This window comes from Dama dama, chromosome 33 (assembly GCF_033118175.1).
Source record: "Dama dama isolate Ldn47 chromosome 33, ASM3311817v1, whole genome shotgun sequence".
Classification (NCBI taxonomy): domain Eukaryota; kingdom Metazoa; phylum Chordata; class Mammalia; order Artiodactyla; family Cervidae; genus Dama; species Dama dama.
Window position 1 is genome coordinate 25,552,496 of NC_083713.1, and position 19,788 is coordinate 25,572,283.

The 19,788-nt window shown below is 35.6% G+C and overlaps 1 protein-coding gene across 1 annotated transcript in view; it reads left to right on the forward strand.

Annotated features, from left to right (window-relative positions):
- CIR1 (corepressor interacting with RBPJ, CIR1) overlaps positions 1 to 19,513 on the forward strand; it is a 37,192-nt gene extending 17,679 nt beyond the window's left edge. Inside the window, exons 8-10 of the mRNA XM_061135738.1 lie at positions 15,868 to 15,974; positions 17,324 to 17,409; positions 18,482 to 19,513. Of these exons, the coding sequence (XP_060991721.1) occupies positions 15,868 to 15,974; positions 17,324 to 17,409; positions 18,482 to 19,160 (872 nt within the window). The 3' untranslated portion in view covers positions 19,161 to 19,513. The remainder of the gene's footprint in view (positions 1 to 15,867; positions 15,975 to 17,323; positions 17,410 to 18,481) is intronic.
- Positions 19,514 to 19,788: the final 275 nt, after the last annotated feature.

Below are 19,788 nucleotides of genomic sequence, written 5' to 3' on the forward strand. Positions count from 1 at the left end.
GCCAATTTCCTAATCCACTTGCTGATTCAAGCTAAAAAATCTTTTCATTTAAAAAAACCACCTATTGAATAATGTCTCACCAGTGAATAGAGATTATTTTTGCAATAAGGCAATTTCAGTGGATGTGGTTATCATGGGATAATCACACCCCTGGGGTACAGCCTTGTGCCTGTAATCTCCCAGGAGTGTAATTATTTCATGATAACTGCACCCCCTGGTGTTACATTATTTCTATTATGAAATTCTTAGTTTAGTATATAAAGTAACTTACTTTGATCACTGGAAACTGCAAGGTGCTGTTAGAATATTCCAGCTGTGAGGTTTACAGAGACCAGCTATAAGATTTACTTCTCCTTTACAAAGTTAAATTAGGCAATCAAAATACTTCTCTTGGCAAAGCTGATTTAGAATATCTTTTCTACTGATAAGATCATCTTAACTGTGTAAGTTTTTGTACACTCTAGATACATCAAAATTATATATAAAACTTGTAAGCTTCAGTGGTGACCGAATATTTGTAAAATATTTTTATAGTACAGCATAACTAAATGCCTGGCTCACTGGCCTTTTGTTTATGCTCTGTAGGCCTTACTCCTGTCATTGCCTCTTACCTTCTGTTACTTACTCATATTTTTAATGTAAATTGAAACTAGCATTTTTTTAAATACATAGTGGTGCTTTTCAACAAAGCAAGTAGGGTTTTTTTCTGTTTTCTTTTTTTGGCTTTAATAGAGTGAATGGTCACATATATCTGTATGTCTCTTAATCTTTTTGTTTGTTTTGTTTCAGTCTTGTTTGTGTTTTTTCTTAATAGACTTTATTTTTTAGAGCAGTTTTAGGGTTGTAGCAAAATTGAGAGAAAAGCACAGAGACTTCCCATATACCACCTGCCCCCACAAATACATAACCTCTCCCGTTACCAGCATCCCCCATCAGAGTGGTACATTTGTTGTAGTTGATGAACCTACACTGACACACCGTCATTATCCAAAGGCCATAGTTTACCGGAGGTCTCACTCTTGGTGTTGTGCCGTCCACAGGTTTGGACAAATGTATGATGCCATGTATCTACCCAGTATAGTCTCATACAGATTAGTTTCACTGCTCTAAAAAATCATCTGTGCTCTGAGCATTCGTCCCTCCCTCCCTTCTAGTCCCTGACAACCACTGATCTTTTTACTCTCTCCATAATTTCACCTTTTTCTGAAGGTCATGTTGTTGGAAGCATACTGTATGTAGCCTTTTAAGATTGGCTTCTTTCACTTGTGTATGTTAAGGCGCTTCAATTGTGTCTGACTCTTTGCAACACTGAACTGTAGTCCCCCAGGCTTCGCTATCCATGGGATTCTCCCTCCAGGCAAGAATACTGGCGTGGGTTGCCATTTCCTTCTCCAGGGGATCTTCCCAACCCAGGGATCAAACCCATGTCTCTTATGTCTCCTGCGTTGGCAGGTGGATTCTTTACAACTAGCATCACCGGGGAAGCCCTTCTTTAGTAATATGCATTTAAGGTTCCTCCATGTCTTTTCATGGCGTATTAGCTCATTTCTTTATAGTGCTGAATAATAGCCCATTGTCTGGATGTACCACAGTTTATTGATCCATTCACCTGCTGAAGCACATCTTGGTTGCCATGTTTTGACAGTTACAAATAAAGCTGCTATATTAACATCTACATGCAGGTTTTTATGTGGTTATAAGTTTTCAACTTGTTTAAGTAAATATGAAGGAACATAATTGCTGGATCATGTGGTAAGAATATGTTTTATAAGAAGCTCCCAAACTGTCTTCCAAAGTAGGGCACCATTTTGCATTCCCACCAACAATGAATGAGAGCTCCAGTTGCACCACATCCTCATCAGCATTTGGCACTGTCAGTGTTAGGAATTTTGGTCATTCTAGTTGGTGTAGAGTGGTATCTTGCTGTTTTATTTTGCACTTCCCTGATGACATATTATTTAGCAAATCTTTTTATATGCTTATTTGCCATCTGTATATCTTCTTGATGAGGTGTCTGTTAAGGCCTTTGGCCCACTGTTTAAAACTGGGTTATTTTCTTATTGTTGAGTTTTAAGAATTCTTCATGTAACTGGGGTATCAATCCTTTATCAAATGTGTCTCCTGCAGATATTTTCTCCAGGTTTGTGGCTTGTCTTTTCATTTCTTTGAAAAATGTTTTTTTAACAGCTTTATTGAGTTACAGTTTATATACCATACAGTTCACCCATTTGAAGTATACAGTTCAATGGCTTTGAATTTGTATAACAGAGTTGTCCATCCATTAGGATGGTCAATTTTAAAACATTTTCATTTCTTCAAAATGAAACCCCACATTCCTCGGTTCTTATCCCCAGTCTTCCCCAGTCCTAGGCAAGCATTTGTCTACTTTCTGCTTTTTTTTTTCTTAATTGCCTATTCTGGAAATTTCATATAGACAGAATCACACAATATGTAGGAGAGAAAAATTTCACACTTTTACACAAAATTGCCTTGCTTCTGCCTACCCTAATCACATAGCTCCCAGTGTCCTCTCTCCACAGTCTTCCAATGTCATCTTCCTTACAAGTTGATGTACACCAGTACGCACAGAGCCAGGGAAGCTCATCCATGCCATATAGAGTTTTCATTAGGGATTAATTACATAGGCATGGTTCGCTGAATCATTGGCCATGTGGTTGAACTCAATCTCTTGTCCCTCTCCCTTCCCCTGGAGGTCAGGCTGACATGTGGCTCAAAGCTCCAACCCTCTAATCCCATGGTTGGCCTTTCTCCTGTGGCCAGCCCCATCCTGACTCATCTCCTTGGCATAAACGTTTTAGGGGCTCACCATGACACTCTATCACTCAGGAAATCTCCAATATTTAGAGGCTCCCTTCCACAAATTGGGGACAGAGACTCCCAAGTTCTTTATTATACAGCAGTTGTATTTTCATTTAGTTCAAAATACTAAGTTTCTCTTGAGATTTCTTCTATCTGTGTGTTATTTATAAGTGTGTTTATTTAATCTCCAAATATTTTGCGATTTTCTGGTGATCATTCTATTACTGGTTTCTAGTTTAATTCCATTTTGGTCTCAGAGCACTCTTTGTATGATTTCCGTTCTTTTATAAATGTTAAGGTTATGGCTCAGAATGTAGTCTTGTTCATTAAAAAAAAAAAAAAAAGAATGTAGTCTTGGTGACTCTTCCATATGAGCTTGAGAAGAATGTATATTCTGCTTTGATTGGTTGAAATACTCAATAAATAACAACTAGATCCAGTTGATGGGAACTGTGCTGTTCAACTATGTCCCACTGATTTTTTGCCTGGTAGATCTGTCAATTTCTGATAGAGGAGTCCTGAAGTTCGCTCCAACTGTAACAGAGGATTTGTCTATTTCTAAAAACATTTATATTAGTTTTGGCCTCACATATTTTAATACTGTCTTACTAGGTGCATACACATTTGGGATTGTTATGTCTTAGAGTATGTGCCCTATTTTCATTATGTAATTGTCTCTGTTTATCTTTCATAAAGGATTGGTCTGAAAGCATATTCCTTGGTCTGAAATATGCTTTATCTGAAAATAATGTGATACTCCAGCTTTATTTTATTAGTGTTGGCATGGTATATCTTTCTCTGTATCCTTACTTTTAATCTGTCTTTTTTTCCCCTCAGTGTCTTTAAACTGGGTTTCTTTTTTTTTTAAAGACTGAAAATTTTTATTGAAAAGTCACATAATCAAGGCAGTCAAAACTAAAAGTTAAAAAGCATAAACATTACAGAAACAAAAATGAAAACAATCTCTATAGTTTTTGTATAGTTCCAGAAAAACATCTATTTCTGCTTTATTGACTATGCCAAAGCCTTCGACTGTGTGGCTCACAATAAACTGTGGAAAATTCTGAAGGAGGTGGGAATACCAGACCACTTGACCTGCCTCTTGAGAAACCTGTATGCAGGTCAGGAAGCAACAGTTAGAACTGGACATGGAACAACAGACTGGTGGTTCCAAATAGGAAAAGGAGTACGTCAAGGCTGTATATTGTCACCCTGCTTATTTAACTTATATGCAGAGTACATCATGAGAAATGCTGGGCTGGAAGAAGCACAAGCTGGAATCAAGATTGCCGGGAAAAATATCAATAACCTCAGATATGCAGATGACATGACCCTTATGGCAGAAAGTGAAGAGGAACTAAAAAGCCACTTGATGAAAGTGAAAGAGGAGAGTGAAAAAGTTGGCTTAAAGCTCAACGTTCAGAAAACTAAGATCATGGCATCTGGTCCCATCACTTCATAGGAAATAGATGGGGAGACAGTGGAAACAGTGTCAGACTTTATTTTTTGGGGCTCCAAAATCACTGCAGATGGTGACTGCAGCCATGAAATTAAAAGACGCTTACTCCTTGGAAGGAAAGTTATGACCAACCTAGATAGCATATTAAAAAGCAGAGACATTACTTTGCCAACAAAGGTCCATCTAGTCAAGGCTATGGTTTTTCCAGTGGTCATGTATGGATGTGAGAGTTGGACCGTGAAGAAAGCTGAGCACCGAAAAATTGATGCTTTTGAACTGTGGTGTTGGAGGAGACTCTTGAGAGTCCCTTGGACTGCAAGGAGATCCAGCCAGTCCATCCTGAAGGAGATCAGTCCTGGGTGTTCATTGGAAGGACTGATGCTGAAGCTGAAGCTCCAGTACTTTGGCCACCTCATGCGAAGAGTTGACTCATTGGAAAAGACCCTGATGCTGGGAGGGATTGGGGGCAGGAGGAGAAGGGGACGGCAGAGGATGAGATGGCTGGATGGCATCACCGACTCGATGGGCATGAGTTTGAGTAAACTCTGAGAGTTTGTGATGGACAGGGAGGCCTGGCGTGCTGCAATTCATGGGGTCGCAAAGAGTTGGACGTGACTGAGCGACTGAACTGAACTGAAGAGTTTTAATTCTGATTTCATGTAAATAATTGTCTAGCAATTAATAAATCAATTTTAATAAAACTGAAAGATCAAAAGATACCTTTGGCAAGTACTAAATCATACTGCTGATGTAATGCTTTATTACTTTATTTTATTTTATTTATTTATTTTAATCTTAAATGGAACAATAAGCAATTAAGGATAAATTCCAGTTTTAAAAGATGCTTTAAATTCTGTAAAATGTTCCACTTATGCACTGAACTTGGTCAAGTGGTCTCACAGAAGGTCTGACGGATGATGGAGTCAAGAGCCATGACTCCCTCACTGGAAGGGGCCGAGTGCCCGGAGCGGGAACCAACGGCAGGCATGGATAAGTCTGCAGATGAAGGAAGGCAAGGAAGGGTGGAGGAGTTCTTTCTCACAGCTTGCTTGTGATGTAGGAGGTGAGGTTATTGACAAAGAGGGATGGAAAGGGGTGGGGCTTAGGGGTTTAAGAATAATACAGCCTGACGGGGGTTGTTAGCCGACTAGGGAAACACAGCACAGTGAACAGGCAGGACTAGACACCACTTTTTAAGACACCCTAAACTGGGTTCCTTGTAGGCAACATGTAGTTGGATGTTGTTTTAATCTGTTATGGATACAATTGGATTAAGATCTACCATATTTATAATTGTTTTCTATTTGTCTCCTTTGTTCTTTTTGTCTTCCATTCTTTCCTTTCTCTGGTTTTAATCAAGTATTTTATGTGATTCCATTTTCTGTCCTCTCATAGCATATCATTTATGCTTAATTTTTTTTAATTTTAGTTGCTGTCCTAGAATTTCCAGGATACATTTAGAACTAACCTAAGTCCACTTGCAGGTGACTCTGTACCACTTCACACGTAGTACCAGTGCTTATAACAGTCTTACACCAGTCTTATAACAGAGTAAACCAATTGGGTGCAATTCCTTCCTCCCATCTCTTGCAACATTGCTGCATATGTTTCATTTATCCATCGTTATTAATATAATGCATCCAATTTATTACTGCAGTTATCATTTTGAATAAGGTGTTATCTGTTAGATCATTTAAGAATAAGAACAATAAAATATTTATCTTACTTGTATTTCTTCTTTTGAAGGATAATTTACTGGATACTGGGTAATTTCTATACTTGTGGGTTTTTCCTTTCAACCTTAAAATATTTTAGTCTACTCCTTACTTGCATGGTTTCTCAAGAGAAGTCTCATAGGATTCTTATCCTTCTCCCTCTCTTAAGTTTCTTTTCCCCCTCTGACATCTTTCATCTTACTCTGCATCTTTGATTTTCTGCGGTTTGAATATCATATCCCTGGTATGGATTGTTTTGTATTTATACTGCTTGGTGTTCTCTGAACTTCCTGGATTTGTGTTTTGGTGTCTGTCATTAGTGTTGAAAAATCTTGGCCATTATTATTTCAGATTTTTTTCCCCATTCTTTTCCCTTATCTCTTTCTGGTATTCCTGTTGTACATACGTTACACCTTTTGTAATTGTCCTACAGCTTTTGGATACTCTGACTCCCTCAAGCCCGCTTTTTTTTTTTAAATTTTCTATTCAGTTTGAGAAGCTTCTGTTGACCTATCTTAAAAGCTTATTGATTCTTTCCTCAGGTATGCCTAGTCTGCTGATGAGCTCATCAAAGGCATTCTTTATTTCTGTTAGTGTCTTTTTTTCCCTATCATTTCTATTAGATTCTTTCTCAGAGTTTCCATCTCTCTGCTCACATTACCCATCTGTTTTGCATGTTGTCCACTTTTTCTGTTAGAGCCCTTAGCATATGAATCTTGTTATTTTAGATTCCCAATCTGACAATTCCAGAATCTTCATTATAGCTGAGTTTGATTCTGATGCTTGCTTTGTCTCTCCAGACTATGGTTTTTGCCTCCTAGCAAACTTAAAATTTTTGGTTGAAAGCCAGACATACTGTATCAGGTAGACAGAACCAAGGTAAAGAGGCCTTTAGAGTGAGGTTTTCTGTTTATCTGGCTAGGAGTTAGATTCTGTTTACTCTTTGTTGTCACTGTAAATTTTAAAGGGTAAATTCCCTCTGGTGTCCTTATTTTTGTCTCCTCTGTTATCTTTGGGTTTTCCTACAGATTCTGTTAATAGAGGCTGAGCCTGGCTGCAGTTGTAATCTGTTAATTTACAGGAACCCTACTGATGCAGTGGTAAGATATGAGGGAAAGAAGGGGAAACAGTCCATCAATATAATTCTATGACTAAGTTTCACTCTTTTAGTGAGCCTCTGCCCCTGGGCTGTAACCTTCACAAATGTTTCTCAGCTTTTTTCCCTTCACCTCATACAGCTTCTCTCTTCCCTCACATAGGTTATTGTGGTTGTTGCTTGGTCAGTAAGTCGTGTTCAACTCTTTGCGACCCCATGGATGGTAGCCCGCTAGGCTCCTCTGTCCATGGGTTTTCCAGGCAAGAATACTAGAATGGGTTGCCATTTCTTTCTCCAGGGAATCTTCCTAACCCAAGACTCTAACCCACGTCTCCTGCATTGGTAGGCAGATTCTTTACCACTGAGCCATAGCTTCCTTTGAGGTTAAGCACTTGTTCAAGGCAACAAAATGCTCTGGGCATATTTCAATATAGTTACTTCTCCCTTCTCACTATTGGAAGGGAAGTACAAGGGGATTGTTCTTTGGTGTTGACAGTGAGAACTTGATGGGGTTTGTGGAAGTAAAGCTCACAAAAGTGTTGGGGCCCCTTTAAGGTTGGGCCCCAGGAATTTTCATCTCTTAAGCTAGTCCTTGCCCAGGCTCCGGTAGTCAGTTTTTTCTACCAGTTGCTGGCTGTTGGTGTCTGATCCAGATAAATTGAGTCTCTGTATTGCTTTTAAGTCTGAGTTGCCATATATTTAAAGTTACTTTGCCATTTTTTTAAACTTAGCTGTAATTTAAGAGTATTTGGAACTGACTATATGACACCATGGTAAATTTCACATTTCTAATAAAAGTAAACTTTAAATTCAAAATGGTGTCACTGGATATCTTGACATATACAAAATTTCTTTCTCTGTATCAATGCCTAAGTAAGAGTTCCAGCCATTCCTCTAACAGCCAAAATGGTGTTTGATACTTAATGTTTCAAGTGTCTCTATCCATTCTTGTTTATGCCAAAGCTTTTAGTGTGCTTAAACAATATGAAAATTAATAAATAGATTAAATTGAGGTATTATTTTATGCTTGTTGAAAACATTTGTTTGCGTGTCAGTACTCTTTTCCTTGCCTTATTTCCCCTAAGATTTGATTGAGTTTTTCTTGAAGAATGTTACACGAAGCTGTAATACTGATAGCAATTTTCTGCAACAGAGCGCCCACATGCTGCCCCTCCATCTTCCCACCAGTCTTTCACGTGGGAGGAGGTTTTGTTGCTTGAGAACCTGTTTGGAAAATTTAACAAAATAATTGTCTGATCATAAGCTTGTACTAGAAAGACACCTAGGAACATGCTGGAGTGATTTTCTTTAGAAAGATGATAAACTCAGTTGACCATCTGGCCTGTCCCACTGTATCTGTTACTGAGTTCTTCTGTGTAATGCTTTGAAGAAGTTGAATCCTCCCAGCATAGCCACTGAGACAACATTACATCTGATGGCAGAATTTTTTGTTAAATCCTTCAACATAATTCTACTGCAGAAAAAGTATTACCAGAGTCTCTTTAAAGCTAAGCTCCTCAAGTAGGCAGATATTGAAACTAATAAATAAAGGATTGACCTCAAAATAAAGAAGGAAGGTTAGACACCATTTCTTCTCTTCTTTAATATGTAGTTGTGTGGTTTTTTTGTTATGGAGTTGTGTGAGCTCTTTGTATATTTTGAAAATTAAGCCCTTGTTGGTCATTACTCATCCATAAAATAGAATAAAATAATGCTCTTTGCAGCATATGGATGGACATAGAGATTATACTAAGGGAAGTAAGCAGACAGGGAGACAGATATTATATGATATCATTTGTATGTGAAATATAAAAAAATAGTATGAACTTATTTACAAAACAGAAATAGACTCACATAGCAAACAAAACTGGATGGTCACCAAAGGGTAACCAGTGAAACCTGTCAGTTCCTAGTATTAAAAAGGTCAGATCTATGCTCTTGACCAGTGAGTAATTTTGAACTGTCTGTAAGCACTGGTATAATTCAGTGATTAAATTTGTTGTTACAGTGGCTCTGCCTTAAAATTCTGTTGATATTAACAAATTAATTGCAGTCCTGTTCTTTCAGTAAATGGCTCAGCTCTGTGTTAAAAGGTGTCTGTGAGGCTAGTGGAGGCTATACCTACCATAATCTCAGAGGGGTATTAATGATCCTCAGATCACAGTCATAACTCTTTTACATGACTCTTCCTGTTAATATCATTCCATCTACTCAAGGTCTGCCAACGTCAAGTAAAGGAAATTAGTGATTACCTGGGAAAAGGAGAATGAATGATATGTAGTCTACCTGGTCTAGGTAGTCTACCTACCTAGAAATAATAATTCTCCCCAAATCAAACTTAACATGAATCTTCATCACATTCCACTTATTTACAATGCCTATGTTTTGCCTTTTCCTAAATCTTATATTAAGAGTTTGAAAGTCAAACTCACTTTCTAATTCTTTCCTAGAAAGTAATGTTTTTCTGAAATAGGTACTGTATCTCATTTATCTTTGTATTCCCAATTCTTTGCACAATGTACATGCTTAGTAAATAATAGTTTTGTTAGTGACTGAATAGTTAGGCTTTGTTAACTTTACTAAACATCATCTTATTTATCATCTTATTCTCTGAATATATCTTATAACACAAATTTACAATTTATATATTTCCTATTCTTTTATATGAACTAACTTTCCCAAAAAGGTTATAAGCTTGAAAGCAAAAACCAAGTTCTCTATTCTTTATTTCTCAAGTACCTAGTGAGATAAAATAATAAGCCCTCAGTAATACTTAATATTGATTTGTAAAATCAGTTTCTATGTAAAATTACAATTCCTTATGCAGGGGTCTCTCCATGGTTTTAGAGAGACCTAGTTTAGAAATGTGGTGACGGTCTGTGGTAACTTAGTCATTCAGTAATTACTGTTGAATGTTGTTTGTGGTGGTTAGTCACCAAGCTGTGTCTGACTCTGCAACCCCATGGACTGTAGCCCACCAGGCTTCTCTGTCCATGGGATTTCCCAGGCAAGAATACTGGAGTGGGTTGCTGTTTTCTTCTCCAGGGGATTTTCCCCACCCAGGGATCAAACTGATGTCTCCTGCATTGGCAGGCAGTTTCTTTACTGCTGAGCCACCAGGAAAGATGCACTGTTGACTGACTTGATATATTTTTAAGCAAAATTCACTGGTCTTAAATGTAGTTTGAATTTGACAGATATATGCATCCATGTAACCAGTTTCTCCAACAAGATCCAGAGTATAGAGCATTGTTGTCACCTAGTAAATACCCTTCAGTCCCTTTCCAGTTGGCCTCTTCCACCTGTAGCTACCACTCTAATTTCTAATCCCATGTTACTTTTACCTGTTCATGATCTTCATATAGATGGAATCATCCAGTATGTGTTCTTCTTTGACTCAACATAATGTTTTTGAAGTTCATGGATGCATTTCTTTTCAAGAGTGTTCATACTCTCATACCTTCTTTAAAAACCTAGTGCTGACTTCTAATACTTCATATTCATCACAACACAAATGATTTTTCTTTGTTCTCTAGGACTGTGAATTCACTTTATTATCTTTATCACTTTATCATAATATTTAGTGATAGATGTATCATCACTGAAATATCTGCATGTAAATTAAGTTGAAAATGTAAAGACATAATCAGATGAAACTCAAATATCAAAGTTGTTTTTAATACAGAGTTTTTCACTAGCATACAATAAGAGTAGTTTTTTCTGTCTTTGCTTTTGTGTATTTTCCAGACACACAGACAAAAATGAAATGTTTAATTTTTCCTTTGTATTGTATGTCTTAATAAAGATCAGATTAGCTTTCTTCAGTATGAACTTGGATAAGGGCAGTAAGAAACCCTATTGTTTCCAAGCTCTACGAAGATGAACTGGCAATGTGTCAGGAAAATTCCCAGTATGGAGCAGTTTTATTACAATTCAGTACAATTGGTTCTTGCATAACCTTTAGAAAATCATACATAAAACATTCTCATCTATATAAATAAAAATCACCCACACACTTTATTAATAGCTTTGTTCACTTTTTCCCTGGGACGTGTGCTGCACGCTCCTACTGTGCCCCCCTTTTCAGTCTTTTTTTAAGATAACTTTCTATAAGCTTTCTTTAAAGCAAAAAGGCTAGGTAATATTAGGAATCAAATACAAGTATAAGGTAATTTTGATAATTCTCCCTCTTGATCACGTACATAACTAGTGTTTCTAAGCGTCCTTTTTACATTTAGTGACAGGGAGTGTGGATTTTTCACAATATATAGTCAGTTTAACTTCAAGAAAGAAAGAAGAAATAAATGTCGTACTTTACATGAAAATAAGAATCATAATTTATTTGTGATGTGTTTGGGGGTTTATTTTCAAACATATACATTTTTAAGGTTTTTGTCACTGTTAGTATGACCACAGTAAATAGCATGGTGAAAGCAAGAACATACCAAGTTGAAGTCTCAGCCTTTTTTCCTTAGTCTAGTTCATTAGCAAAAATGTGTTTGTTTTCAGGTGTCATTTTCCTGAATCCCAATTTTAGAAAACCTTCCATTATTCCCCTAAAGTATGTGTTATAAAATACCCAGATAATTTAGTAATAAGCCTATAGATCCAAATGCTAATTTACAGGAAATACAAGGGTCAAAAGAACATTAAATGACATCACTGCCCAGAATGGGGGAAATTCTGCAGGAAAAATGACCCAGTTTCTTGAACAAATGAATAGCAATAAAGGGGGCATATGAGGGAAATGGCTACTTTTTTTAGATTAAAAGGGATTTAAGATGTGTCATTTATACCTCAAAAAGAGAAAAGGAGAGGGAGAAAAATACTCTTATCAAAAAAGAAACAAAAATACTTGGAGGTAGTAAATAAAACAAGAATGGTAAAATATTGATAATTGTTGAAGCTGTGTGATGAGTATATAGAGCTCTTTACATTATTATGTCTAGGTTTGAGATTTTTCATTATATAAAGTTAAAATACACACACAGAACAAGAAAGAAAAAAATTGATCACCATTGTCATCACAAACAAAATTATATTCACTCTAGGAATAGCATTTTAGTCCCAGCAACCAGTGGATGTTGTTCAGTGCCCCAGTAAACAGTAGCATCCTATAAATTAAATTAGTGTATTTGGGGGAAGGAGGGCAAAGTCTTTCTAATACAGCTATTCTTAACCTAGAGCTCAGTGCTCTCTCTTCTCCCACTGGATACCGTAAAATAGTAGAAGGTAATTCTTTTTTTTAAAGGAATGATGAATTTTGAAAGGAAGATACCTCTGTCTTAGGAAAAGCAGGTGGACCTGGGTTAACAGTGAAACACAGGAAGTCTCTCTGCCTTTAGCATTAGTCTTCCTCCTGTGCAGTGTGTGGCATTCACCTGGGACTACTGTCCTGTAATTGTGAAGTCAGCGATAGGGCCTTTCTCACAGCCAGCCCTTTTGATTCCTATATTATTCTCTAATAAAATACCTATTTTACTACAGAAGGTTTTTTACCTTCTGTTGCTTTTGCTTAGTTCTATAAAAATGAATGCTCTTAATGAACAAATTAAACCCTTCACAAACATAATTTTAATACAATATAATTTGCCTTCGGAGAATTTTTTTCTGTGACATTGACTTCATGGTATTTTTCTAATAGAAAAAAGTCTGGGTCTAATCAGGACATAGAACTGCATACTATAGTCACAATCAGTATTTTGATGCTTACCCACATATCATAGCAAAGCAAGTTTGCAAAATTAATGAATGCTGAAAACAGTTTCTTCCATGGACCTGCTTTTCTAATTTGGAACACTGGTTTTCAGACTATGGAGGGTTAACCCAGCCTGGCTGAAGTGATCTAGAAAGGATCCCTCACAAATCTACATTTTAAAACAAATGTCCTTTTTTCTTGGAGAAGGAAATGGCAACCCACTCCAGTATTCTTGCTTAGAGAATCCTGTGGACAGAGGAGCCTGGTGGGCTGCCATCTATGGGGTCGCACAGAGTCGGACACTACTGAAGCGACTGAGCAGCAGCAGCAGCAGCCCTTTTTTCTGAGTTCTCTAGAATCATTCTGCCATAGCAAATTTAAGAGCAAACCAAACATTCCTAAACCCCAGCTACATGTATAATCTAAATTATTAAGGTATCCAAAAACAATCATTTTGCATTTGAACATATTTGTAAAATCTGTCTTTTTAACGTATCTGTATAATCTATTATATCAATTAAATTTTGAGCTCTCAGCTGGAGCCATGTCTGTCAGTTTAACTCTACCTAGCCACTATCACAATAACATGAAAGTATAAAGATATCTTGCTAAATATATCTTAGTTAAACTTGATATGTCACATCTTTTAAACCTAGAACTTGTGATGATGGAAGGAGAAAGTTTAAGTACCAAATGAAGTGAATAAGTTTGGGTTTTGAAAAATGTTACTATCAAGAGCATTTTTTGTAAAAAAAAAAAAATATATATATATATATATATATATATATATATATATATATATATATATATATATAAAATAATCCTAAACGGTTATAGCTACTGACAAAAAGATCATTATTTTATTTATTGAGTACTGTTTGTTAATTCTTCACTAATCACTGTATTTAGAGTCATACAGTGTGAAAGTATGTGCTAAGCATATATACTATAAAATCTCAGTTAAGATTTTGGAGAACTACAAGTGGTGGAAGAGTAATGTTTGCTTCATAGTCTGTATAATCTCTGTCAGCCTGGGGAAAAAGAGATCATTTTCTTGAAGTGGTTGGAAGTACTGTAATAAAAAAATTTAAACCATGTTTTCTAATACATTTTATTAAAATTACCCATCTTTTGATGAAAACTGATGAAATCAGTACCCTCTCATCATAATGGCCAAAGCTCTTTAGCCCTTCACTGGAGTGCTTTTTATCCTAATTCTTAACATGTTTGCTTTCTGAATTCATTTAACATCTAAAAAGTTGTTGACAAAGAAATGTAGTTTTGACACCTCAGGAAAGACATTTTCTACTTTATCAAATTATGTTTCTACATGTGAAATTTGAGAAGGCACCAAAGTGAACACTAATTAATTTAAAGCTATTATATTAGCACTTCAGTGCATTTAGAGGCAATCCATACTAATATTTAAAATTCAGTTTTTTACTTAACATCTTATTATCAATATTATCAACCAAATTGAATAATTTTTCTTAAAGTCATTAAAGTAATCCACAGGAACATTGTATAAAAGAAACAAAAAATCGTGTTGTTTTAAAATGAAATATATCATTCAAAGGTACTGCTTTATGATGTTTTTGTTTTCAAGAAATAAGGGTTTTTTCCCCCAATAAATTAAAGCATCACATTATTAATACTTCCCATACTCCAATAATAGGCGGTTTTTCTAATTATCTCCCTAATACCTATAGGCAACTTTCAATTGTTTTTGCTAATATGACTAGAATGGTAAAGCCCAGAGTCCAATAAGAGTTAGTGACCTACACCTGAACTTGTCTGACCAAACTTTTTACCAGAGATGCTACTGACAAGAGAACAGATTTAAATTGTATTGCCTATTTCCTTTTGTTTTTTATGGTAACATGTAAGTGAACGTGCAAATAAGTATCAATAGTTAAAAGACCAATAGAGCAGTTAAAAGAATAAAGAAATTAGATGACATATTCAGTCAGCAAACTAGAATATCAGTTTCTGACTGTTTCTCCATCCTCCCAACTTCCGGTATGAATTCCTTGCGGGCAGGAACTGTCCTATTCTTCCCTGTATTCCAGATGCATTGCCCAGTGTAGTTCATTGGAGCCAATGTAATGATTTAGGGCAGAAACTTAAAAACCTTTCATGAAATGTCATTATTTACTACTGGCAGGGAAAACAAAGTGAAACTGGAATATGCAAAAGAAGGAGGAAAGAGTCTCTCTTATCTTACATAAATATAATAATGTTTGATGGAAGAGTACAGATGTTTAAAATTTTTTTTTTATTTTTAATTATGTCTGTGTTTAGCCCATATTTTGTCTTTAGAGCATATTATGTTACCAAAACAAGTTCACTTTTCAAAAAGTTTGGGGATTTTGCTAAAGTGCAAACAACAGCTTATAGAAAATATAACACATACACACATATAACCAGCGTAAAACTGCTTGCCACCGACCCCAAACTAATGACTAGAAGCTTCAAACTCTGGGTATGTATATGTGCAAGATTATAACTAAAGTACTTGATGGTTACTGATAGCGTGTGTGTGTGTGTGTGTGTGTGTGTGTGTGTGTGTATGTGTGTATGAGTTAGCAACCACATGGCAATGAATTCAGTATTGGTATTTGATAAATAAGGGTTAGAAATTTTGAATTGGAAACTAGAATAATAAATTGCTCATGTACCTTTAAAAGTATCTCTTTTTAAATTGAATTCTTACTGAGAGAATAACTATTAAAAATTTAATTGCAAAAAAAAATTTAATTGCAGTCTTTTAATCATTTTGCTTTGATTTTATACTAAAAACTACCAAGAAGATAACATTTAAGTGTATTTTTTTCACTATGACAAAGTTACATAAGAAGAGAATACCCTAGCACGTAAAGAAAAATGCAATTATTTTCTATTCTGAATCTCCAGACTGCTGTTTTAGAAAATCATATCTGATTATTTGCTCAGCAGAAGATTATTGAGTTGATTTAGCTGTGATTTTATTTAACAAAGCTTCAACTGCATTCCTACTGTGGAGTCCGAAAAAGGTAGAGAGATATAAATGATACATTCAAACTGTGATTTTTGTGAACAGGGCCATCGATGCACCCCTCGGAGCTAATAGCGGAGATGAGAAACAGTGGGTTTGCACTGAAACGAAATGTACTGGGGAGAAACTTGACCGCAAATGATCCATCACAGGTAATGATCTTTTTATCAGTAAGCTGAAAATGTCTATAAATCTAAATGTGATTGCTTGTGAATTGCTACTTAATGTTTTCCAATATGCATATATCCATAGGAAGGCAAGATAGAGTAAAGAAAATGCCTAAAATACATCTTGATTTTGCTTCTTTATTATTTTAACCTAAATGAGAAATTGTTTTTAAACCTATACTTTAATAAACAAAGCTGCTTCTCTGGGTTTTTGTGGATAAAATACCTAACTGATCTGGTGATAAGGTTGTTAACTTTTTCTTTGCTGCTAACTTACCCTGAAGTGATGTTAAACAGAACCAATGAGAAGAAGTGTATAAAAATAATGGAAAATATTTTAAACAGTTACTTGATTAAACTGTACATAGATCCAGAAATGGTTGAGTTTAAAGGGTTGTAGATGTTCTAATATAAACCATTTATTTCATTTAATGAGGAAACTGGAGCCCACAGAAGTTAAGTGATTCCCTAAGGTCATGTGGCTATTTAAAGACAGAGCTGAGACTAAAACCCAGCCTCCCACTGGCATAAACTTGTACTGCTCTGAGAGAGTCACATTCCATCTCAAACATTGCTAGGGATTGTACGTACAACCTATCTACTGTGTATAAAGTGAAGTGAAGTGTTAGTCGCAGTCATGTCCTAATCTTTGCAATCCCATGAACTGTAGCCCACCAGGCTCCTCTGTCAGTGGGATTCTCCAGGCAAAAATACTGGAGTGGGTTGCTGTTCCCCTCTCCAGGAGATCTTCCCCATTACAGGCAGATTCTTTACCTGAGAATACCAGAGAGCTCTGAGCCACCAGAGAAGCCCATTTATTATGTATATGTACTGTTTATATATTTAATAATGTACTGTTGAAATTATAAAGGCAAAAAGTGTGGGTGTTTTGACCTTCCTGTAAAGTTTGTGATCTTCCTGGGTTTTATGTTTCATTAAATTAAAAAGAAAATATTTAAACCCAGAAGTGTTTAAATTCAAACTTAAGAGAGAATTGTAAAGCAATTATCCTCCAATTAGAAATAAATTTTCAAAAAATAAAAACGGAGAAAGGTTAAAAAAAAATAAAAACAAGAGAGAGTAGAAGCCATGCTTTAAACATTTTGTCTGTGTTTCTCTATCGTCCTCTCCTGATAAAGCAGTCATCTTAATCTCCTAGGGCATTATGATCCTCCTTGGCAGATAGACTACAAAAATTTTTGAATTCCTCTTTCCAATCCAAAATGTCATACTCATCAACAGTATGTCCCTAATATAAAACTTATTTGTAAATGTTTCCTGACAACTAACTTGTTTTCTAATCTAGCAATTTTATGATGTTTTTGTTGACTTAGGAGTATGTTGCAAGCGAGGGTGAAGAAGATCCAGAAGTTGAATTTTTAAAGTCACTAACAACCAAACAAAAACAGAAACTCCTCAGGTGATTAAAAAGTGTCGGTTTAATTAATTAATTCAACTACATTTTTTCTTATGTTTCATTTTAGTGTCATATTCAACTCTGATCCTAAGTTTAAGGTACTTAATTTATGTATCACATTGATGTATTGATTTATTCTTCAGCTACAGTAATATAGTTTTGTCTTTCAGGAATATGAAAATGAATGTAAGATTATATACTCAGCTGATACCACAGAGTCACTGCACTTTTCAGAAAATTTAATTTGGAAATAGATTTATTTGTAGGTTTTACTTTTCATAGTAGATTTACATATCTTTATATACAGTTTGTTCTTAGAACAATATTGTGGGCCATGTATTACTCTCTTTAATTTTGTACGATTTAAGAGGAATCCTGAAAATGCTAAAATTTAAAGTAAGTATGAATCATGTTAAACAGACTACCTCTGGATTAAAGAATCCAAGAAATGTCTGGTGAGTCCAATAGAGGGAGCTCATGTTGTTTCAATATGTGGAGTTTTGAGGATGGCTGGACAGAATCCAGTGAGGACATTTTTAAATACAGTATTTAAAAATGTAAAAATATATTGTTATTCTGAATTTCTGGAGAATATGCTCTTGAATTTTGACAGTGTAATGTTGTTTAGTATTTCCATATTTTAAAATAGTACATACATAAAATTAATGTTTCATTGATTAGAGCTTTATATTTGAGTTTGCAGTTGGTCCAGCTAATGTTACAGACCTTTCTTTATGCCACGGTGACGATTATGTTGAATGCTATATAATTTCAAATTCTTATTCAGTAAAAAAAAATTTAATAGTCATTACTATAGAGGACAGTATACCTAGACAATTAACGTTTTTAATTTAAACTTATTGTGTATGTGCCTTGAATAATTTAAAAGGAAGAAAATTATTTGTTGTTTAATAAAAGTAAAGAATTTGTATTTGAACACCACTTTTATTTTTTTTTTGGTAACACCACTTTTAATGTTTCTAAGAAACTGTATTGTCTATTCAAAATTTTATATTTATCAGTGAAAGGGCAGACTATTTTTACATAGCCTATTACTATTTTTTTCTAATAACAGGAAATTAGATCGACTTGAGAAGAAAAAAAAGAAAAAGAAAAAAGATAGAAAAAAGAAAAAGCTTCAGAAGAGTAGAAGTAAACACAAAAAACATAAAAACAAGCCCTCCTCCTCCTCCTCCTCCTCCTCCTCCTCCTCCTCCCCACTCTCCTCCTCCTCCTCCTCTAGTGACAGTTCAGAAAGCAGCAGTGAGAGTGACGGCAAAGGAAAAAAAGTACAGAAGAAGAAAAGAAAGAAAAACAAGCGTTCAGGGAATAACAACAGTGATTCTGAAGAGACAGACAAGTCTAAGAAGAGAAAACGGGATGAAGAACGTTCTTGCAGTCACAGTAACAAGGAAAAGCCTAAGTTTTTAAAACAAGAGCGTTCTGGGGAGAACAGCAAATGGAGCCATTCTGATTCTGACAGAAAGCCCAGAAGCCTTGACCAGAGTCCAGAGAAGAGAGGATCTGGAGGAAAGGAGAGGAGCAGCAGGAGCCAGAGCAGGGATGGGAGGAGCAGGAGAAGCCGAAGCAGAAGTCACGGCAGGTACAAGCCGAGAGAAATAAGGAAACGGCCGCGGCGCAGTCCAAGTGAAGAGTGGGACAGAAGAAGTGACGCCAGATGCCGTGGCATGGATGCGTACAGAGGAGGGAAAGTGCATAGAGAGCATTATCGGGAGATAAACATACTAGAGTGATGCCAAAAGAATGGAGCAGAAGTAGAGAGTAGAGACTTAAACATGTGATGGTTAACTGAGAATAAATATCTCCACTTTTTTCTTGAATACCTTTAGCAAGGGCTAAATTGTATACTGTTGTCTTTCTTATACGAAGCTCTATTTTAATTTTTCATCTCTGTAAACTTCCATCAAGTACAAAACTACGTAAATCCCATAAGAATAAACTTTGCAAATATTTGTAAGTAATCTATTTGGAGGCTGTAAAAATATATTCTGTTGACACATGTTTCTTGTACCCTATACTGAAATAAAAACCCCTTATTACTCTGTGACATTTTCATCATTAAAAGAATGACAGTACATTGAATGGATATAGTTTAATTATTTTTTTCAATTCACATTTATTACTTTTAAGATTTGAATTTACTTGAAGCCAAGTGTAATCACTGTAGAAATTCCCTGGTATGAATTAAGTAATGAATTGATCAGTATTACTTTAAGACTTTAAACTCCTTTCAGTTGTTTTGCTCTAGGGTAAGAAGCTAGTTACATTTGGATGATGTGTTAATTTTCTATGCTGTCTTAACAAATTACCTCAGTCTTAATGCAAATACAGTTCTGGAGATCAGAAGTCTGAACTGAGATA